A 23,354-nucleotide genomic window follows, 5' to 3' on the forward strand; every position below is an offset into this window, starting at 1 on the left:
TCCTGAACTCCACACACACACGTGTGTGCTGAGGACCGTAAACATGGCGGACCTACAGATGAAGCTCCTGCGCAAAAAAATTCAGAAGAGGAATGAAAAGAATAAAGAACGGAAACTGTTCAAGAAACAGACAGACGACGATGAAACTGGTGAGGACTGTAAATAGAAATACACGAAATTATTGCAGTTGCTGCTAAACTATGTGTTGGAAGAGGTGACGAAGATCGCCCGCTAAGCTAGCTGTGTTAGCTCTTCGGGTTGTCACACTGGTTTAGCGTGAATATTCTTAAATCTAGAATGTTAAACATCGATAGTATGAAAGGGAAGCCAATTATACCATGTCATCGTGATTGGTCACATTTCTGATATTGTAAATATGTAGTGTTGTAACATAGACATTACCGAGACTCCCCTCATGGGTAAGACACGTTGGATGACGGCTCTCATTAATATGATCAGCCTTTAGTCTTTTACTATCAGCCTGATGTGGTGTTATGTATTTAACAGTAAATTCAAACGGACTGGAAGATGAATGTTCTGCGGCGGAAGCAGCAACTTCTTGTAAGTTGTCCGAAAAGAAACAGGACAAGGCACCAGTGGAAGATGACACCATAGGGAACAGTTCTATAAAGAAGAAGAAAAAGAAACGGAAGCTCACTGATGTTGGTGAATCACCAGGTATGTGCTTAAATAAGACTGCTTTTTTGAAATGAAGCAATTAGGTTATAGCTTATAGTGGGTTACTCACACAAACTTTTAAATTGTTGTCATAGCTGAGAAGAAAACCAAAGCAGAGTCAGAAGAAGATGAAAGTGTCGAAGCAGAAGAAATGTCTGACAATGAAGAGCAGGTTGCCGAATCAGAGGAAGCTGCAGATGTAGAGACAGATGAGGATGACGATGGTCAAGAGGGAGATGGTGAAGAGGAAGATCAACCTGAGTTACCATCTGGTCTAACAGGTATAAAACTGTTGAATATCGCTCACCTTTTATGTGTTAATTCTGCACTATCTTGCCAGCTGTTATAAAATTGCATGGAGTCATCTTGAGTTTGTGTTTTAGCAAACACTATAATAATTTAAGTTTAACTCTGATAAGCATTGGCATACATATATATTTATGAAGCCTGGGTCTTCTGATCCGATCCATCAGATTCAGTTTTGAGGTCTACCCTGTGCACACACTCTGGAAACTGAGAACGGAATCAATTAAGTTATGTCGCCTTCATGTGTTGCCCTTTCATTGTTTCCGTCATGAAAGTGGTGTCAACTATGGCATACAGAGACTCATGTAGTTGTCATCAAGAGGAGTCACCTATAATTCCTCTGTCAACAATAACTACAAGGACATGTTGATCCCCCTATCCCGTTATCTTCCCTTATCTTTTAAAATATGCTTAAATTATTGTTCCTCACATGTTGTCTTTCTTTATTTGAGCCTGTTTTTAGATAAACATTTCATTTAATACTATGTTCAGGGGCATTTGAAGACAAGTCATTTGCCTCTCTCGATGGATTGGTGAGTGAGAGCACTCTGAAAGCAGTGACGGAAATGGGCTTCGAACACATGACTGAGATCCAGCACAAAAGTATTCGCCCCCTTCTGGAAGGAAGGTAAGTCTGAGAAGAACAGAAATGCAGATCATTTTTAAACTAATATTGGACTAAAATTTGATACCCATTTTAAATTGTTTTTGCATCAGTATTATTTTAATCACACAATTTTGTAGTAGTCAGAAAAATGAAGTAACTGATTGTGCTTTCTTCTTGTTTTTGCTAGGGATGTACTTGCTGCAGCTAAAACTGGCAGTGGTAAAACCTTGGCCTTCCTCATTCCATCTATAGAGCTCATCTACAAACTCAAGTTCATGCCCAGGAATGGTAATAATCATAATTTTTTTCTTCATGTTTGATAGTTTTAGGTCTGTCTCTGTGCCTTTTTTCAATTTGCCAAACTATAGGATTTAGTTTGACCTTTGTAAATCTGTAGTCAAATGTGCTACAAGTGGTACCTTTATTATTCTCACTGCCAGTAATGGCAGTGTATTTAATTATTTTAACTTCAAAAGTAAAGTGCACAGTTTCTGGAGTATCCAAAAGTTAGCCTTGACTTTTTTAGGTGATGCTCCATGTTAGTTGTTGAGCTGTTCTGACATAAAAATGTGTTATCCCAATCAGCCACCAACAAAGTCACTTTCTTTGAATTATTCAGTAATTGTCAATGAATTTAGACATGGCCAGCTCCATGTTGTCTAAGCAATTTATGTTGCTCATGAATGCAACAGCAGATGTCTGACCAAATTTCCTTCTCCTTTTATCAGGAACTGGTGTAGTGATCCTTTCACCCACACGTGAGTTGGCGATGCAGACCTATGGTGTACTGAAGGAGCTGATGACACACCATGTGCACACATATGGTCTGATCATGGGGGGCAGCAACCGCTCCGCTGAGGTCCAAAGACTGGTCAATGGTGTCAACATCCTGGTGGCCACACCTGGCCGTCTGCTGGACCATCTGCAGGTGAGCCGAGCTGATCCTGAAGGACATTGCCAGGACCCTGGCTTCAGCAGAGACAGAAGTGGTATATCTAATAGCTCATTATTCATAATTTGTCGTTATGATCATCTTTTTCTACAGAATACTTCTGGGTTCATGTACAAGAACCTACAGTGTTTAATCATCGACGAGGCAGACCGTATCTTAGAGGTGGGCTTCGAGGAGGAACTGAAGCAGATCATTAAACTGCTGCCTAGTAGGTATCCGTTGTTGTTGGGACTGGATTATTGTGTAGTTTTATTTCGGGTGTACTCCAGGTTTAAGCATTTCAGTCAAGTAAGAGATATACTTGTTTTTTGTTAAACACTGATGTGTCCAAACACCAGTCAGGATTCTTCTACAGATCACAGACTGCCAATATCATTTACCTGTTATAATTGTGAAAATTAATGCTTTATGATACATCATCATGGACATGAAAAACATGTGACAAATGTTTGTGCCTTTTTTCTTCAGAGAAGAGGCAGACCATGCTGTTCTCAGCCACTCAGACCCGTAAGGTTGAGGACTTGGCTCGTATATCACTGAAGAAAGAGCCTCTCTACGTCGGGGTGGACGACAACAAAGACAATGCGACTGTCGATGGTCTGGAGCAGGTACTTTACCCTGCAGAGCACAAATATCAGCATTGACCTCTAAAGTCACGTGTGCCCTCGAGAAGAAAACTCACTTGTGTGTGTTGCAGGGTTATGTGGTGTGCCCATCAGAGAAGAGATTCCTGCTGCTCTTCACTTTCCTAAAGAAGAACCGTAAGAAGAAGCTGATGGTCTTCTTCTCCTCCTGTATGTCTGTGAAATTCCACTATGAGCTCCTCAACTACATTGACCTGCCGGTCATGGCCATCCATGTAAGTCTTCCCTTCCATTGTCCTTCACATGTGTATTTTGTGTCGTATTCAATAATTGGTAGGAGTGTCACGATTCTCCAAATCGGCTGATGGCTCTGAATAGCGTTTGCATCACGTGCATCTGCACAATATCATGGCGCATGATTTCCAAAAATATATTATATACTATATGCTATGTTGATATCAGCGCAATATCAACTGTTATCAAATATTTGGATTATTTGTCTCTGTGCATGTCCTCGCACAGAGCGACACTGAACATAGGAGCTCAGCTTCGTGGCTGAGACACAAATAGATAGCTGCTGTTGTTGCGGACAAGTGCGCCTGCAGTTATAAAACAAATCAATGGTTATTAGACTAAAACATTGAAATATGCCAAAACCAGAACGTTGACCCATAAATCGACCAGTCGACCGGCACTTTACTGCCCTAATAACAGCTAAAAGTTGTCGGTCTGTATGACCTACTGTGAAAGAAATGTCTCGACTATTCAGCTGCCATAGAATCAGCTGCTGTTTGACTTTTGCTTGATGTTCTGTGTTCCAGGGCAAACAGAAGCAGACCAAACGTACCACCACGTTCTTCCAATTCTGCAACGCTGATTCAGGCATCCTGCTGTGCACAGATGTAGCAGCTCGAGGACTAGACATCCCCGAAGTAGACTGGATCGTCCAGTACGACCCTCCAGATGACCCCAAGGTATGGAGACCGACAACATGATATCTAGAGCTCTTGGTGTTTCTGGATATTAGGTGTTTATTTTTAACTTAAACTTAAAAGGAGAATTCTGGGGAGTGTGAGTTAAGTTGTGACTTTGCATCCACAGGAATACATCCACAGAGTGGGCAGAACAGCCCGAGGCATCAATGCAAGAGGCCACGCACTGCTCATCCTGCGACCAGAGGAGCTCGGCTTCCTGCGCTTTCTCAAACAGGCCAAGGTAAAAATTACATCTGCTACTTTTCAAATGCATATCAATGAGCCTGTGTTACAGCAATAGATGAATGTGTATATAAAGACAGACCTGTCAGTTCTCAGTCATGAGAAAAAAAGAACTTTTATACAATGTTTAATGCTTTTGTCTATTTTTCAACTGACTTTAAGTTTTCTAAATTATACAGCTTCTGTGCTAAATGTGCTTTATGGGTTAAGATTTGAAATCTTCCCATGTTTTTTTTTTTAACAATGATGATAAAACCGTATAACAGTACAAAATATTTAGTTCCCCTGCGATTATAGCACTTAACTGTTTACTGTAATGACTGAAAGAATTTGTTACTGAACTGTTATCTGTTATCTGACCGTACATGGATTTCTGTTATAATCTTGAGTGGATGAAGTTAAATGAAGCCATGGTACTGGTTCAGTTATTTTTATTTATTATTTATTATTTATTTTTTAACCAATCACATGTGAAATTGATGCAGATAACACTTGTGTCCTGTGGTTTCCTCTTCCACAGCTGGGAGAAGTGGTGCCACATTGTCCATCTTTAGGATTCATTATTCATTATTTTCAATTTAGACAAGTGCAATGACAACACGCCTAAAAACTATGATCCAATACAGCCCATTCAGAAACAAATTTCATTCTGAACGAGGGGGATGGTATATGCTGATTATCATTCAGATCAGTGTTCATATAAACAGTCATTCCAAAATGAGTTCCTGGTTTGGTACTGTTTAAATGATGGCACTGTAGACTATTTTGACAACTATTGACAACATAGGCTGTATATCGTTCGTGTCATTTAAGGTTTGGTTGTTGTTGTTTTTTAAGGTTCCATTGAGCGAGTTTGAATTTTCCTGGAGTAAGATTTCTGACATCCAGTCTCAGGTAATGACTCTGCATCACTCAGAAATGTGTAATAAATGTATAAACATGTCTCAACAGCTGTAATACTCAAGTTATTTAATCATGTATCAGACTGTTGACCTGAATCTAATCTAAAACTGTGTTGTTCCTCAGCTGGAGAAGCTGATCGAGAAGAACTACTACCTGCACAAGTCTGCTCAAGAGGCTTACAAGTCGTATGTGAGGGCGTATGACTCGCACTCGCTCAAACAGATCTACAGCGTCAACACCCTCAACCTCCCAATGGTGGCACTGTCATTTGGCTTCAAGGTTCCCCCATACGTTGATCTGAGTATCCTTTGCAGTCATTTGACGTACATCCTGTTTTCATGAAAGCAGAACGTAACTTTTTTCAGGTGGAAACCAATGTATGTGGATATGGAGTAATGTTGTTTAGGGATCCAGGTCCAAATGTGATTTATTTGTAAGTATTTGAATGATGCATATTGTGTGTGTGTGTGTGTGTGTGTGTGTGTGTCTCTCTCTCTCTCTCTCTCTCTCTCTCTCTGGCCAAACACCTGCTATTGCATTCGTGATTTGCCAATAGCCGTTATACCCTGCTCTCACGTCACCCAGTGCCCCGCCCATCTATAACATACAAACCACCTCCCACTCGTTTAAAATTGGGGACAGTAGAGAGTGGATTGAGTGAGTTGCATAGATTTAAAATGTATGTTCAAGAAGCACCCCCCAAAAATGACTCAAAACACTGCAGTACATATGCCAAGCCTGTAAGTGACACTGCAGTGCTTCACCAAATATGACTTTGTCGCTGTGTTTACTGCCTTTACAGACCCCCAAAAGTGACTGGTGACAAATCTAGCGATAACTGTCATAACCCTAACTAGCTGTATGCAATGCAGGCGGAGAGTTGGTCTGACTGTGGACACAGAGAGGGTGAAAGAAACACTGACCACACAGTCACAGACAGGAACGAGCTGTGGATGTGCAATGCAGCTGACTGCGTGTGGAACAATCACTAATCTGTGTTGTTCATTCAAGTAAAAATAGTGTCTTTTGAAATATAGGTTTTGTTTTTCCCTGCCCCTTATTTCACTGTTTATCTTCAACACTTCAAATTTTTCATTCACTCCCATGTCTGAACTCGCTGAGGTCAGGATATCTAGCATGTTTTCAGGCTGGCTTTAGTTACGTGTCATTAAAAGTAGTTTAGCATGACTAGGGACTAGTGAATGTCAGTGCAAGAGAGATGGGACTGTGACTAGTGCTGTCATGAGATGAATTAATTATGATCTGTAATTAATTCATCTAATTAATTTTTAATCACACCTAAAAATTGCTGAGAAAAGCCCTCAACTTGAGGTATTTTCATTTATATTCATAATTATATTATTGTGGCGGATCAAAAAAGTGATTTTATAAAGTAATTTATTGTTTTAACAAACATAAATGCAACCATTTACATTCCACTGTGTTCTTTTGTCAAACTCCAAATAATTAGAAAATACAAATAAAATAAAACATCAGGTCCATATAAAGAAGCCTGTCGGTCGCAGACTTAGCTGTTGGTGGTGGTGATCCCTGTCATTCTCTAGTGGTTTGCAACATGAATAGAGTGAAGTCATAAGTGTAGAAAACCTTCTTGGGACATTTAAGATTACATTTATTTGATTTAATTCAGTGAATGAATGGATGTTGCATATTGTCATCATGTGGTGGGAGACGGGTTTTTTTTCCTTAACCCAGCTGCTCCTCAGATGTCCACAGCAGCAAAGGTACAAAGCCGCAGAAGCGAGGCGGAGGAGGAGGGTTTGGGTACCAGAAGTCTAAGAACGTGCACAAATCAAGAATCTTCAAGCACGTCAACAAAGGAAAGGGTGACAAGAGGCAGTTCTCCCGCTGAAACCCTTCAAGAAGACAACTCTCTCCCTGAACTGATTCCTCTGCTGTCCTCACAGAGCAGAGAACCATGGAGTGTCAAGACCACAACTCCATTTTAATTTCTAATCCAAACTCACCTCTCTGTTGTGTAGGAGTCATTTGTAAATGTCAAGACTTCATTTACAGATTCATCTGACAGACATTAAATCTCTTTATTGACTTACAATACACAGTATGATATTTCCTTCATTTACTTGTTCAGACTATAAATGCTAATTACAATGAAATGAACTTGATATAAACCATGTGACGTGCTGATGTATTTGTTACAGAATCTTTACATTCCTGTAGCTCAAGTCTTTTTTGGGTTTTTATACAACAGATGACGGAAAAGCAATGTACAGAAATGCAAACATAATCCAGTGAACTGTATGTACACGTGTCAAAAGCTTCTGTTCCCTTTATAACAATTAAAAATCTGGACACATTTTACTTAAATGACTAAATCCCTGTGTCATTCTGCATCAGAGTAACTTCAGCAATTTCATGTGTAAAGAATTATACATGCTTTAAACAAATGTCCCTTTTATATATTATTATCATCATATACTCTCCATTCACAGCAGAAATTTAATCCCCATTTAAAATAATGTGAAAGTACAAAATTACATACAAGAAAATATTTTCATTCTTTTAGTACAAAATGTTACAAATCTGTTGTCATTTTAAATAAAAAGGACATAAGCCCAGCACCATGTAGTTTCTAGAAATGGACTCTCGATGTTGGAGATAATGATTTCAAAACTGCGTCACAACATTTCTGCATTGATTCAGTGATTAGCAAACATAGTGGTATACAAGTTCTTGTTGATTTTACAATTGCTAGAAGCTGCATCTTGTTTGTGGAGACAGAACCTTTCAATTTAATTTGTTCAGAAATATTTCAATTCATATTCATTCCTGAACGATAATCACCTGATCTGACACTTCAGGCTTTAAATGTCTGATTTTCCATTTCATTTCCTGTAGAGGGCAAACTCACATTTTCTACAAGACAGTTTAACAACCGTTTTAAATAATTTAAATTAGCAATTAGCATTTCCTTAGCTGAACAAAGCTCCACTGGTCACTTTTCATTCATTTCACAATCTCAAGATCCTACTTCTACAACGTGGTCTTCATCGTCTCGCTGCTGACCACTCCTGTATTCACTGAGAACACCCATATTCTCTACTGCTGCGTATCTGTGTGGTGAAGAAAACAGACGATTATTAGATTCACACATGGATTTTGTTCTGGTTGAATGTCAAGTCTAGTGGAAAAGCAGTTCTTGCAGAGAACACAGCTTATAAACCACACATGAAAAACTGCAGCCTGTTGCTCTGTCACTCAGCATCCACTCGTCAGCCAATCTTTCAGATTCTCCAGGTTAAGGCTCTGCCACTATGTGCAATGCAGCCACTGTACTACACTTCGCACTAAGGAAGACTTAAAATAAGTTGATGGTGAATTTCCATTAATGGGAGAAATTGTTAATATTGTAAGTGCTGGCTACCTCACCAACATACAGTCTTAGTGATTTATTCTGAAGTGCCACAAAGGGGAGCCTGTATCTTTGCCATCATTACAGCACCTTGTGAAATGATCTTATTTACGATTCTTGTTGTTCAACTGATTTCACTGTATCTTAGAGAGAGCACTTTTTTACAGTTGTTTGCTACTGCTATAGACAGTAAACATGTTCATTATCCTCTCATGCTGAGCATAGACTCTCTAAATGTGACACATGCAACATGCAGGTGTGGTTGAACGTTAGCTACAGTGACCTCTAGTGGTGTTTAAATCATCTCCACGGGAGACAGAACAGTTGGGTTAGTTTAAGCTGGTGACAGAGCAACAGTCCCTCGCTGTGTCAGCAGGAAGAGGGTGTGAAAGAGTGACAAAAACAGAAACATCATGCACATCATGACAACATGAACACTAAGGCTTGATGGACTCATCATAGTGGCCTGTGGTGTAACAGTGGCTGGCAAAAAATGTTGCCTCACAGCAAGAAGGTCACAGGTTCAGAACCCGGTTCGACTGAGGGCCTTTGTGATGGTTCCCAGATTTTAAAATGGGCTGTGATATTCTTTAGTTCATCCATCCATCCAATCTTCTACCGCTTCACATGAGGGTCGCGAGGGGAGCTGTGCCAATCTCAGCTGACATAGTGCGATAGGTGGGGTACATCACAGGGACACATACATAGACAAACAACCACCCACTCTCACAACTATGATCAGCTGACCCATTCCCTCTTTAGTTCATGTTCAAAAACTCTGAACTATTCCTTTAACATCCATCCAGAGGTCTGATCACACCGAGTTCCTAAATATGACGACTTGTGACCAGAACTGTATCTAATCTTGATTTTAGCCTGAATCAGCACAAATGGAAATAGAAAGAGAGAGAACAAATGCTTTGATTTCACCGAAAGGTAAATTGGTCATTCGCTGGAACCGAATATCCCCAGTAGAAACTATAAATTATTTCAGGCTTAGATAAAAAGTGTTGCATACCGTTGGAATTGCAGTGAGGCTCTGTCGTCTCCCAGTTCATTGCTTTTTGGACAGCCTTCTTCCACCGAGCAAAGCGGAACTCGCTCTCTGTTTGTCGTGAAGACAGAAGCAGAGCAACTCTTCTTTCACAACATTTTAAAACACACCCAGTTTTGAAATAATTGGCCACTAGATAGCGAAAAATAAAACTAAACTGTGTGCTTTCTGTTGGTGTAGATCTATACTAGATCTATATTTTCATTTTCAGACCACATAATGAAAAAAACAAATAAGATTTCTGTCCAGAAAAAAAATGTATCTTGACATTGTAACAACGGTATCAAGTCAAAGGAGGGATTTCTGTTATTAGACGGTTGTAGTTTAGTCGTGTTTAACTAAGCTTTTTCTCTGCAGGTGATGGTCAAGTCACAACTAATGGTGTGACTTAGTAGAATAAGCGATGGCTCAGGGCAAATTGCCCTTGAAGATATGGTTAAAATTTGCAAAGCTCAACTTGGTCAGCTAGCCATCTCCTGACATTGTAACCCTACAAGTGTTGATCATTTATATTCTTGCTCAGTTGGCAATGACTTGTGTTAACATGTTTCCACAGGCAAAAATGCTCCCGTTCTTCTATTTCTTGAACCCCTATGGCTTCTTCCTTTAGGGGTTACCACATTGGCTCATTAGAAACTGTTGATTTCTTAACCTTGTCCTGACTTAAATGCAATACTGGAGTTTTCAAAATACAGCAAAGTCATTTTCAAACCTTTAAGATGCTTGACAATGCCAGGGAAAAACACAACGAAACATTTGACTTGGTCTTCTTTTCTTACCTTTAAGGTTAATCTGAGGTTCATATTTCTCTGACGTGACATGTGGCAGGTGACTGGGGCTCAGGCTCCACACGTCCACACCCTCTGCTGCCCCTGCTGCCATGGCTGCACCCAGAGCTGTGGTCTCTGACATGGTGGGTTGTACTGGTGTGGCACAGACACACACACACACACACACAAATAAAATCAGAAACAATGTAGAAAGACAAGACTTGGAGCGGAACTTGTGCAGAGTGTTTCTCATGTTGCATTTGTTTTTGTTTGTGTTTTGAATCTGCAGCGTTTGTGAATATGCAGCTCGTTTCTCCTGCATGTGTTTTGGGTCGTTGCAGTGGGCCACTGTACATTTTTTTGCTATGCAAAAAAGGGCCGAATATGTGTGTTTTGAGTCTCATATTACTGAGTCGACAAATGCTGTGATGGTCGTCATAAGACTTCAGGAGTTAGCTGTACAAAAGCTGTAGCTGTGGTGTTGTGTTTCATCTCATTCTGGTGGAACTGGGGTGGGAAATTCCAGGTATGTAGTCTCTATAAAATAAATACAAAATCCAAGTGTGCATTTGTCGTCCAGATGTCATGAAAATGCATCACAGCACTGTTCAGTGGGCTGTCCCAACTGACACATGCCGTTTATTAAGGATACAGTTGTGTATCCTTCACATGTGAGGCTATCTCAGAAGAGCTTTTTTGTAAATCTTTATTAAAACCACAAGCCTGGATAATTTGTAAACCATACACAAATGCAAAAAAAGAATAAAAATTAAATGAAATCTAAAATAATAACAACACAAAATGAGACATAATAATGATTGATTATTTTATATATTTTGGATTAAAGAGGAGTTAAGTGGCTTAACCAGGTTTATCTGACCTGGTCAAACCTGTGTTTGTTCTCATACTTCATGTCCAAAATTATCTGCTGTGAATAATTAATAATTATAGAATTGAATGCATTGGTTGAATAGTTGACTTTCATACTATATGATGTTATTGTTATTTTTGTTTTATTTTTGTACAAATTCTGTTGTTCAAATCATTAATCTGTGTGGAGATAAGTATCACAGATTAAGTATATTTTGTCACCTTCTTAAAATAAAGGCCTAAATCATCTCCTCATGATGCCGGCCACCTCTGGTAAAATTGCTACTACATCCTCAGTTGAACATGCGAAACCCAGAAAGAAATTATTATGCCAATTCCGTGCCATTGTTTTTTTTTTTTTTTTATCAAATGTTGTTTTTATAGCTTAGCATTGCAATTATATATACATATATATATATTTATATATATTTATATAGATATATAGATTAATATTCATGCTTCAAAGAATAAATCAGTTAAGAATGTATGAAAATATTTAGGAGAATCTCATTGAACATATCAGACAAGGACGGTGCAGACAGACAAGCCATTCTGCACACCGCTCCTGTGCTGTGCACTTCTCCAGCCTGGATCATTTCTCTACGTGCTGTTTTATCCCTACATCCAAGTAATGATCTTTATGACGTGGATCGACTAAAGTCGCAATGAAGTGCAGGAGATCCGAGTAGATCTTAGTAAAACGTGTTGACAGACTCATAAGAGCACACTTTTCATTGTTTTTAACTTTGTGGTGTGAAACTGTTCAAAGGGGGCGAGAAGAGAGAGAATGTCACTGATGTGAAGTGAATGTCGCGGGGAGTTCATAATCAGCGCTGTATGTAAGTTTCGCTTTTGCGCAAAGAGACTTTCCAGCATTTAATGGGTACTGTTCCACCGTGTACTCACATCTTATTGGAACCATTTAATTGGTGTTGCAAACTGATCTTGGACAGACTCTAAGCGGGAATAACCAGACGTGTGTTGGCCACAGTTTTTGCATGAGTCATCACAACATCCTGTTTCGGTCGATGTGTATAACAAAATAAATCAAAAATGATCCTTGTGGTTTTTCATTAATGAAAAATCACACTTCAACATAATATTAATGATCATAACATAATTTGACTGTTATTACAGTATGCCTGATGTGCAGTGTCTGTTCTTGATGTAGATTGATACAAGTGACCATAAGGCAATGAATGTGTTCCCCTTTCCTCCTTGGAGCTCCACTCTGCTCCAGGGGGCCCAGTCCTCTCTTCTACCATAATTGTCAATGTTACAATATAAATGTTACAATAATTATGTTACATAATTGACAAACATTGTTATTCATATGTCAATAGTCATCTATTGTCATAACCTTTTTGAGTGGAATTAGTAAAAATATCATATATTCAATATTTGTTTTTTGTGTGTTTCCTGAAAAACCTGAAAACAATCCTGAGGCCATTATTTTAAGAGGGTGTCAATTTAAATCATATTCCAGGTTAGTAACATTTAAGGGAAATGATTTGTCTTGTCCATCACACACCAGCGCCATCTCCATTTCCTCCAGTAGTACATAAAATACCAACCCGTGGCTCCCGAGCTGCATGCGGCCTAACTACTAAAACTAAAAAGATAGAGATGTGTATTTGTCTGATAAGAATAATGACTAAAATGAAAGATAACAGAAATGTGCATTTTATTTTCTAAGAATAACTACTAAAAGAAAAAGAAAAATCAAAATATATATTTATTTTACAAGAATATCTTCTAAAAACTTAACTGAACATTATATTAATTAAAATCCCATAAATTGTTCCTACAGGAAGTAGATACGATACAAATCAGGTCATGACACCCCTTGCCATTATATTAGCAAATGTTAAACATGTTAAATAGTGTTAAACATGATCAACATACAAAACAACTGTGTAGTATCATGTATATTATCATGACCTCTGTATCATTAAGCCCTAATTTTATGTTGCTCATCTTCTTCTTCTTCTTTTCCTTTCGTCTGCTCCCTTCAGGGGTCGCCACAACGAATCAACCTCCTCCATCTCACCCTGTTCTCTGTATCCGCCTCTCTCACACCAACTAACTTCATGTCCTCTTTCACTACATCCATAGACCTTCTCTTTGGTCTTCCTCTAGACCTCCTGCCTGGCAGTTCCAACCCCAGCATCCTTCTACGAATATACTGTACATGACCAAACCATCTCATTCTGGCCTCTCTGATCTTACCTCCAAAAGATTTAACATGTGCTGTTCCTCTGATTGACTCATTCCTGATCCTATCCATCTTCGTCACTCCCAAAGAGAACCTCAACATCTTCATCTCTGCTACCTCCAGCTCTGCTTCCTGTCTTTTCCTCAGTGCCACTGTCTCTAGACCATACAGCATCGCTGGTCTCACCACTGTCTTGTATGTCTTTCCTTTCATTCTGGCTGATACTCTTTTATCACACATTACCCCTGACACTTTTCTCCACCCATTACAACCAGCTTGAACACGTTTCTTCACCTCTTTTCCACAATCTCCACTGCTCTGGACATTTTTTTAGACCTTTCAAAAGGATTCTGCTTTTCTCCTCTGGTTCTAATGAAGTTGCATTTATTGACTATTTTTGCTTTACTTGTATCCCTGTATAAAACACATCACTTGCTTCTTCCCCCTTTTATCTGTCTACCATGCTTGCGTTTTGACACATACGGTATATTGAAAAACGTGTTTATGACTATCAATGGCTTCAGTGTGTGATGGTCACTTACCGACTGGGATGCAGAGGATGTCGGCCTGCAGCTGCATCAGTAATCTGTTGGAAGTCATGCCTCCATCCACCTGCAGCTGCGTCAGAGGGACACCGCTGTCCTGGTTCATGGCATCAAGGATCTGAACACACAATGTACAAGTTATGTAAACACAAACTTAATCACACATTTCCATTCACACACACACACAAAAAACCCAGCAGGGTACAAAACTGGTCTATATGTAGTCCATCATCTGGTGACATGGGTATAACAACATTTACATTTACTGTTCTCTTACAAAAATGTTTGTAATTTTTTTTTTTGTATTCAAGATTGTTTATATAAACTTGGGATATTTCAAGATTGCTTTGAATTTTTTGTATTCCCTTTCAGGTTCAGTTTAATGTTCCCTGTGAAAGACATTTTTAACATTACTGCACATCATCATCAAAACATTAGATACCCTATATTCAATGCAAGAATGAGAACTATAAGATATCATCTGTTTCCAACATGCATGATGATATTTTTTCAGATAAAATAGTCATAAAGAAAACAGTTAAATTGCAACCTTTTGGAATTTGCTAATTTCATTGTTTCAAAATGCAATTTCACTTTGAAAACAAAAATACTCTATAAATATACTAATGTTTTATATTTTACATCCACTGGATCCAGAAGACTTTCTGGATCTGGACAGAACTTTGCCCGCTGATAACTATAACCATTACCATTATAGTCAATATGAGTTTTGGCAGAGATATGATATTTGTTTTCAGTTTAGCCCATCATAAGAGAAAGGGATTTCTAGAAAATCAACCAAAATGAATCAAAATGTAATGGGAACATACTTGGATGATCACCCATCACAAAATAAATCATATTGATCCATCAAAAAAAGCAAGACAGGAAGTTGTTACGATTACATATTCAGCCCTAATGTGAACAGGTACATGGACCTGTTCACATTAGTGAAGGTCATATTGTTTATTAAGCAGGGTGAAAAGGAGCTGCTCACCTCTCTGGTCTGAAAACAGACAGCCTCCAGCGCAGCAAACGCCAAGTGGTTCCTGTTAGTGAACTGAGTGAGTCCACAAATGATGCTGCAAACACAGACAGAAAATACATCAATATCATTTTACAAACTACCACATAAATATCACTGTTGTCTGCTAATAAGTATTTGTATGCTTTCACTTCACTGATGAAATGAAGAATCTATACAACAAAAAGACAGTGGGCTCACCCTCTGGCACTAGGCTCCCAGTAGGGGGCGTACAGCCCAGAGAAAGCCGGTACAAAATAACAGCCATAAGACGTCCCTACTGCTGCAGCCATTTTCTCTGAAATGAGAAGACAAGTTATCAAAAGTAAGTGTTAAAAAGGAATTCAGATGCTACAGTTAGCTGTTAAAGAAACACACTCCACAGGGGGTTTACTGTTAGTCTAGGTTGTGTAATGTTGCATTCCATTTGTAAGTCGGAACTCGGAGTTTCTGAGTTCAGGAGGGGGTGTTCAATAGGAATGGGATGGCTGCCACCATACAAACACTAGTATATTTACCATTATTATCATTTCTGTTGTATTTGTTTCACAGTAAATCAGTCACACACATAGTATGGTTATTTTTTATCCGTGGACATGTTGCTATTCTATTTGTATGCGCCAAATACCGTTTAGAGGTTGTTATCAACAGGTATTGCCAACAATGGCTAACCCGGCCATGGATACAATTAGCTTTTTCCGACTTCTCTTTGGAACATGGTGAACTCGGAGGTAATATCACTCCCAACTCCTACTTCCAAGTTATTATGTAAATGGAGCGCTGCATAAGTACCTATCTCAGCGGAGGATTGCACGATGCCCATGTTGTCCTTCAGCCACCGAACCACTGCACCCGCGATGGCGACTGAACCCTGGGACGACAAAAGAGAGAGACATGGGACCCAGAGAATTGGACAGAGAGCAATCACAGACCACAGTGGACCAAACTGTAAAATGGGCACATAATTACTCATAATAACTCTCACACACCTCCAGTGCGTAGCAGGTGGGCTGAGTTTTTCCCAACTTGTATGCAACTGTGGTCAGCAGGCCATGCTCTGACATGACAGGCTAACACAAAGAGAAAATAACGTTATATTTCAAGTGAGGGTGAAACTCAACAGCAGACATTAAAATGCAGTAATTAAACATATTAGTTCAATGCATTATTTTCCAGTGCACAAAATCTCACCTTGGTCCCAGTATTTCTGAGCAAAAAGCAACCAGTGCCATACCTTTAACACGGAGAGAAAGAAAAGTTAGACTGAAGATCACTGATGAAAAAAAACATACCACTAGCATTAACATCCATCATGAGTGATCTCATCATATGCAGATTGTGAAGTACAGGTCTGAAAACTCCCAGTCCATCCTGAATCTGTCCTCAGTTTGATTGCATAAAACATATTTGGAGGTGGTATGAGGACACACGTGGTATGAGGACCGTTTCATCAGCAGGATTTTTACACTAATCAGAGTTCATTTATTAGTTAACTTATAGCCGCCACCACCACAATATTAATGCTGATCATCCCATGATTTTGTTTCCAATGGTTTAAATCTTATTTCATGTTACAGCAGTGGCTCCCTGTCACACGTAAACATGATGATATCAGACACATCTGTATAGTCAAGATTTACAAAATATCTGTTGAGAATGATAACCAGTGAAGTCAAATGATTTGCCATTGTCAGTGGGGCCATATACAGTTGCCATGACTTTGCCTCCATCCCAAAATTCAAAATTGTCCTACAGTTTTTCGAAAATCTTCAGACTGTAAAGACCTGCCCTTGAGAAAAGACATGACGTCAGTGTGCAAGATCTGGTCACACAGTATGTGCACCCAGGGCACATTTTAATGCCAGGTGTGAACAAGTGAGGACAGATGTTAAAACAACGTCTGAATGGGTCCAAAATCTGAAAAAGTGATGATCATGCCACTAATCAGCAGACATTATTCATGCATCAAATGCTATGCTAACACCAAAGTCCCACTTTAATCCACTCCGAAGCAAAAAACCTGCTAGCACTACAGTGTAGGCTTCCTGCAGCAGGCAGGTAGGTGGGGGAAAATGACTGACAGCTTACGTATTTTTGGCCTGGCCTTCTTTGAAGCACATCTGACCAACGAGAGCTGCTGACTGGTCACCAAGACACTGCAAAGCACAAGATCAATGTGAAAGGGGTGGAGTGTGTGTGTGTGTGTGTGTGTGTGTGGAGTACACTTAAACACACATTTGTACTGATATTACCCTCATGAGGACATACGATGACAGAGTGCTCGCTCTCAAAGTGTATAACTGTATAAGAACATATGTCGGGGAACTACAGAGGTCTGCCGAAAGGATGCAAATCTTTTGTGTTATAAACTTTTTCATGTGAAATGCACATTCTGGCGGGTTTGTCTGTTCAATTCTGTTTTTATTCTAGGACAAAAAAAACAAATCTTTTATCTTTTTTATTTTAAAGCAATTATACAAACATACTTATGGCAATAAACCCTCCTAAATGTTACACACTGAAACTAAATGTCCTAAAATATTGTTACTGTGTAAGGTGCAAGTGCACAAAGCATATTGTTTCTTATTGTATCATGTTAAGACATTGAGCATTGTGATCTGCTGGCTCTATTTGAGAGCGCAGAAAGTAATTTAGTGTTAAATATTGATTAATGTCAAGAGTTATAGTTCAAATAAACAAATTCAGAATTATGCTCACTCTAATTTGATTGATTTTAGTCTGTGCAGTGGAAAATCACATGTATCTACTTGGATAACAACCATGACCACAAAAAAGGCAGATGTCACACAGTGTTACATAACATGTATAAGCACTTACCCCAGAGATTGGAACTCCTGCGAGAGAGCTGGATTTCTGTTTAAAAGACACAAACAGGTGTGCACAGCGTTTGGTTCAGTGAGGTCAGGGATAACCAATAACTTGGGTCTTCACCATACAAAACTAGAGTCAGTGCACAGTGTGTTTACATTTAAAACACAGAGTCGATCACAGCCGGGTAGCAGCAGGCCTCAACATCATAAACTGTAGGGAATCAGTAAATATGTCAGACTGATGCTGCGTTTCATTTACATCGGAACTCTGAGGTTGGAAGTGGGAGTGAACGCATTCCAGTTGAACGATCGGAAACACAAACATCTCGGGCTAGCCATTGTTAGCAATATCAGTCGATAACGCCCTACATGATTTTGCACATACAAACAGGGTAGCAACATGTGTGCAAAAATTAAACAGTACTGTGTGTACAACTGTTTTAGTGTGAAAAATACAACAGAAGATACAACAGAAAAGTAGCAGTGTTTGTGTGGTGGCAGCCATCTTGGAACCCTGAACTTGGGGTATGTGCAGTTGCTCCGAGTTTCTGGTTTCTGAGAACCTCAGAAGTTCTGAGTTCTGACTAAAGATAGAAAGCAGCATGATTCCACCCTGCTCACAACTTGTTCCAGCTCCTTTCCACTGGGAGGCGCAAGAGGCGCAACATTTTACATGAGCTTTTTTCACGTTTTGGTTTTATCAGAATGCTAAGGCCGATTAAAACGCTTGCGTTTCTTTCTATTTCTGATCAAGCAATATAAAATAATATAAAATAACCTCTTCAATGGTTGCAACATTTGTTGATGCCAGCAACTCTGCACTGCTCTCTGGAGGAAGTATTGCGCAATGTCCATACAACGCAAAAGAGGTATAGAGATAACGTTTTGGACAAACAGGCATAAAACAGATTAAAATGGAGTATAAATGAGCTTAACTTCACATTTTAAAAGCAAGCTGTCCACTGTGTGTTTGCACTGCACTGTACTGGAGTCTAATTTCATCAGCCTCAGTAAAGTTGCTAACAAAATATTTATGACTTGTTTATTTTTTATTATAGTCAATAATATTAAGTATACTGCCTTTTTATGTCAGCGTGATTAACATATTATATTTCCAGTACCAGTTTCCAAGTTAACACAATAAATCCACATGTGGGTCAACAAAAGTATGTATCAATGTACAATCTCACGCAATGGGTTTTTTATTACTTCAGAGATGTGTGAAAGGTTATCAATCACCTCTATATATATTCCTCTCTGTCCTCATTGTGCCATTATGTGACATAATGATGCCTTTAACTGTGGAAAATCAAACATTATTTGGAAAACAAAACACATGCTGCCTGATAAATTTTTGATCTCTTTTAAAAAAACACATCATTATTTAAAAAACCCTGAGACATACTTACTTACTGCAGGAGGATGTGGGTCATATGCCACACCAAGGAAATAAAGCAATTATATTTTCACTGTCTGTCATCATCACTGAATCATCTCCCATTCACAATAATTACACGGCAAGCTACATCTTATCAAGTTATATAGTTATTACAGCACAGTGATAAAAATACTTAAATGAGGTAATTTGTTTGAACATTTTATTGTGACTACAGCTCGTCTGAACTTAGGTTTACAGCTCACAAATGAGCTGGAAAAGAGATAAAGGGCAGGTCCAGGTCAAACACAAACAGTGACAAATCAAGACATTTTGCAGAAACTGCACATGTGACATGGCAAATATCTGCAAAAATTCCTTTACAAGTTTACAAACATTTACAAGTTTCTCTCTTGCCAGCTATACCTCATCACATTTCTGGATAGAGTCTAATACTCTATTCCCACTTTAAAAAAATACTTGTTAGTTTGCTTCATTTTTGGCAGTGATACAATTCCTGCCCCATTTCGAGCACAACACGAAGATGCACATTCATTGTCCATCATTTAACATAGCCGTTAGCCATGAATATTTTCAGCAAATCTTACTTTTTACAAGATGGGAAAGTGCTCATTATTTTATATTTCATCTCACTTTATTTTATTGTGTGTGTGATTGGGAGTCGAACTCCTAATGCATGAACACCTTCAGTCGAACCAGAGTTGAACTCAAGCTAGCCTGGGCTCAAATCCTTAAATAATAGAAAAAGCTGGTACACATTGACAATGACAAAAAACATGTCACATTTTATGCTATGTCAGCTTAAAGAACTGAACATTTCAAAGTTCATGAATGGGAGGAAGATTCGGACTGGTGTGCTACATGCTAATGACTAGCCGCAGGTTAGTCAGCTAAGCCACGTGTTACTCTTCAGCTGGATATCTCAGACATTATCCTGCTGTTGTGAACACCTCTGACCCAGACACTATCCTGCTGTTTGTAACATGTGAACAAATCATTTTTCCGATACTCTGAACTTACCATCCAGCCGTATATCTCAGAGGAACTTCTGACTTCGGGTAGGATTTTCATGGGGACGTCAAAGTACCTAGTTGCAATAAAGCAAACAGTCATCAGTTTCCTTTCAAACTAAGTATTTCTCACTGAAACCAACTCTGGGTACAAATCGTTAAGGTCAAACATCAATAGCAAACACTGCAATTCACACGATGTTCAAACGGTAAAAGGTAAGTAAATATATACACCGACTTTAAAGCCCACATAGACCGGAAGCTCCAATTAACGCTGCATTTGTGTGTGATGCAGAGCATCCACCGTGCCAGAGGGGGAGCTGTGTATCTGAGAGCTGGCCTATCTATTACATCACTTCCAGGTACCTGGCCAATCACAGGACAGTGGGAAAGCTCTCGTTGGCTGGCCAATCACAACACAGTCCACGTTCTGGAGGTGTGGTTTTGGTCTGAAACAGCGCGGCTGACGAGAGCGTCAGTGAGGAGATATTTTGATCGGCTCGTTTGCAGCAATTAGGAGGTTTTTAACCATGAAAACAAGTTCATATATGTAAGTAGACCTCCATAACTAACATATATGTGTGATACAAGCATTCTATGTCACCTTTAAAAAAGAAACCTCAAGTGATTTGTCCAATTTAGTGCATACAAAATTTGGCCTGCTTCAGGATTAAAAAAACTGTTGATTAGATACCTTTTGTACCAAGTGTTTTAGGTGAAAACTAGTGTATCTAGTAGTTGTGGATCCTGGTGCAAATCTTATTTGTCTTGCTTAATGTAAAATATTTAAATCATACATGTTGTGACAAAAATTGGTAAATCTAATGCCTCTCTGGTCAAACACAGAGGCTCGTCTCACTGAGATTTCACGTCAGATTTCAATACCAGACCACACCCCTGATCCCTACTCATCTCCCTCACTACACTCTCAGTTCACTTGTTGGCATTTGAATGGCACAAAAATGGACAAATAGGTCGAGCCTAACCTAAACACCAGCGCACTGAGGGACCTTGAAGTAAGGTCAACAAGAATATAGTCAAATACAAATCTTCCCCAAAATCTCAATACAGTTAAAGCTTAGTTAAATAGTTAAGCTTAGCTAAAACTAGTTAAAGCTTAACGCAGTCAATTATTCCCCCCAATTATTATATATGATCTTTATATATAATTATATAATAATGAATCATGTCAGTTTGTGTGGTAATGTATTAACTTTAGTAACCATTACTGGTGAAAGATTTATCACTGTAAAGCAAAGTGTGTGAAACGGCATGAGTAAAGTATGCATTGCTACTACACTGTGGTTTTTATGATGTATCATTTCAGTTATTGTGTTTACCTGCACAGTTCAGGATCCCACTCCATGGTGTTAATGTTGAAGAGCATGGTGCGGCTAGCGTTAGTCACATCAGTACAGTGGACGCCTCCATTGCTGCCCCCTGTCAGACACTGAGGAATAACAACAGCAGACTTAAGTATTTTTCACACACTGTTTATAAAAGTGATGCATGTTTTTTAATTGAATCTCACCCAGATGAGCCATGAGTCTACGGTGCCAAACATGGCCCGCTCACTCGCTACTGCCTGGCGCACTTTGTCCACATTGTCAAGAAGCCAACGCAGCTTCACTGCACTGAAGTAGGTGCTGATGGGAAGGCCCGTTTTGTGCTGGACAGACAAGGACACCATGGACGTACAGTACATTTGAGTGACCTCAGAAATCAAAATGACATAGCTTAATAACATATTACATTTCATGTTCATATTTAGTATGAATAAACTGAAGCATGAATCAAAGTAGATAAAGGATCATTCATCATGTCAGACCTTGAGGTGGTTCTTGTTTTGGCTTGGAGCTTTGTTGATGAGACTCTCCACTGTTGACTGTGTGCGCAGGTCCAACCAAACTACACACACACAAAAGAGACGGGGACACATACAGTGAGAATTGCTAAAAAAAACAAACCTAGTGTACAAAGGCCTTAAGTCTTATGTGTTCAATGATATAGTTTGTTTCTGGGTGTGTGTGATGGTACAAGAAAGAGAGCCAATGGAGTTAGAAAGGACTCAGTAAATGAATGAAATAGTAGCACTTGGCCTTTATTATTTATTTTTTAACCCACATTTAATCAAAATAAAATTAAACAATGTAACTGATTTTGTCCACCTGACAACCACAAGTTCAGTTTATGGTGATATAAAGCAAAAGAAATAGGGCAATCCTTTTGGTGATCATGGATAGTACAAAAATTATAATGACTTGTATGTAGCTAGGGTCAATTAGACCTGCTCTGCTTCTGCTTTGGCTTCAGTTCTAACTGGCTAGAGGCAAATTCCAAGGATTATACCTCTGTAGGTCATGGCCTGTCTTGAAAGGTGACCTTACTGCAAGGTATCAACATTCACAATTTGATTCAGGGGAGCCCAACAATTCAAAATCCAAAATTTTTATGATAGCAAATTGATAAATGTTCATTCAGATTAATGATACACCCACCAATGGCACTGTAGAGTGGCTCTCCAGTCTCTTTGTCCCACACCAGAGTGGTCTCTCTCTGATTGGTCACTCCCACAGCTGAGAAAACAATGACAATCATGTTATAACATTTGGCTAGCAGTTAGGTGCTGAAGCCTTGGTGTCATTGGCCCCATTCAGATCCGGTATTAACATCTGTCCTAAGTGATCCAATCACATTCAGACATGCAGTATTTGCTGTTTCTCTTGTGAACACATATGTTCAGATCTGGCTTGACTTTAATGAGTATAACTGTGCAGATGTGTCTGGCGTCAGCGTGTTTGTGCGTGTGGTGTGAGGATGTGCGTCTCAAGATTCGAGAGGAGCAAAGGTCTATAAGTAACATGAAATATGTTTAAACCATAACCAACAAAGAAACCTTCTTTTTTTCTAGTGTAAAACTGTAGCGGGTCAGAGGACGTCAATCTTCAGCGTCCTGAAGATTGCCTCAGGAATGTGGACACCTGTCTTCAAACTACAT

The 23,354-nt window shown here is 39.2% G+C and overlaps 2 protein-coding genes across 2 annotated transcripts in view; one reads left to right on the top strand and one right to left on the bottom strand.

Annotated features, from left to right (window-relative positions):
• On the top strand, positions 1-7,590 carry ddx18 (DEAD (Asp-Glu-Ala-Asp) box polypeptide 18). The gene is made up of 14 exons (XM_044051025.1): positions 1-149; positions 508-678; positions 774-959; positions 1,477-1,612; positions 1,779-1,879; positions 2,320-2,519; positions 2,637-2,751; positions 3,012-3,151; positions 3,241-3,402; positions 3,949-4,101; positions 4,229-4,342; positions 5,182-5,238; positions 5,371-5,548; positions 6,975-7,590. Exons 1-14 carry the CDS (start codon positions 44-46, stop codon positions 7,118-7,120), a joined length of 1,965 nt encoding a protein of 654 aa, XP_043906960.1. The 5' UTR covers positions 1-43; the 3' UTR covers positions 7,121-7,590.
• Positions 7,292-23,354, bottom strand: part of LOC122785308 (glycerol kinase-like) — a 21,024-nt gene continuing 4,961 nt past the window's right edge. The window contains exons 4-19 of the mRNA XM_044051048.1: positions 22,855-22,932; positions 22,185-22,264; positions 21,888-22,025; positions 21,697-21,806; positions 20,367-20,433; positions 17,958-17,993; positions 17,208-17,275; positions 16,311-16,353; positions 16,109-16,189; positions 15,912-15,990; positions 15,321-15,417; positions 15,093-15,177; positions 14,093-14,213; positions 10,475-10,618; positions 9,660-9,746; positions 7,292-8,342 (exon numbers count right to left, since the gene is read on the bottom strand). Coding sequence (XP_043906983.1) covers positions 8,329-8,342; positions 9,660-9,746; positions 10,475-10,618; positions 14,093-14,213; positions 15,093-15,177; positions 15,321-15,417; positions 15,912-15,990; positions 16,109-16,189; positions 16,311-16,353; positions 17,208-17,275; positions 17,958-17,993; positions 20,367-20,433; positions 21,697-21,806; positions 21,888-22,025; positions 22,185-22,264; positions 22,855-22,932 — 1,328 coding nt within the window. The 3' untranslated portion in view covers positions 7,292-8,328. The remainder of the gene's footprint in view (positions 8,343-9,659; positions 9,747-10,474; positions 10,619-14,092; positions 14,214-15,092; positions 15,178-15,320; positions 15,418-15,911; positions 15,991-16,108; positions 16,190-16,310; positions 16,354-17,207; positions 17,276-17,957; positions 17,994-20,366; positions 20,434-21,696; positions 21,807-21,887; positions 22,026-22,184; positions 22,265-22,854; positions 22,933-23,354) is intronic.

The sequence above is a fragment of the Solea senegalensis genome, linkage group LG2 (assembly GCF_019176455.1).
Source record: "Solea senegalensis isolate Sse05_10M linkage group LG2, IFAPA_SoseM_1, whole genome shotgun sequence".
Classification (NCBI taxonomy): Eukaryota; Metazoa; Chordata; class Actinopteri; order Pleuronectiformes; family Soleidae; genus Solea; species Solea senegalensis.

Excerpts from the sequence above, each read along its gene's own strand:
- ddx18 (XM_044051025.1), top strand. The coding sequence starts at position 44 with ATGGCGGACCTACAGATGAAGCTCCTGCGCAAAAAAATTCAGAAGAGG. Across the intron at positions 2,752-3,011 it reads GATCATTAAACTGCTGCCTA|AGAAGAGGCAGACCATGCTG; the intron begins GTAGGTATCCGT and ends TTTTTTCTTCAG. Across the intron at positions 5,549-6,974 it reads TCCCCCATACGTTGATCTGA|ATGTCCACAGCAGCAAAGGT; the intron begins GTATCCTTTGCA and ends GCTGCTCCTCAG.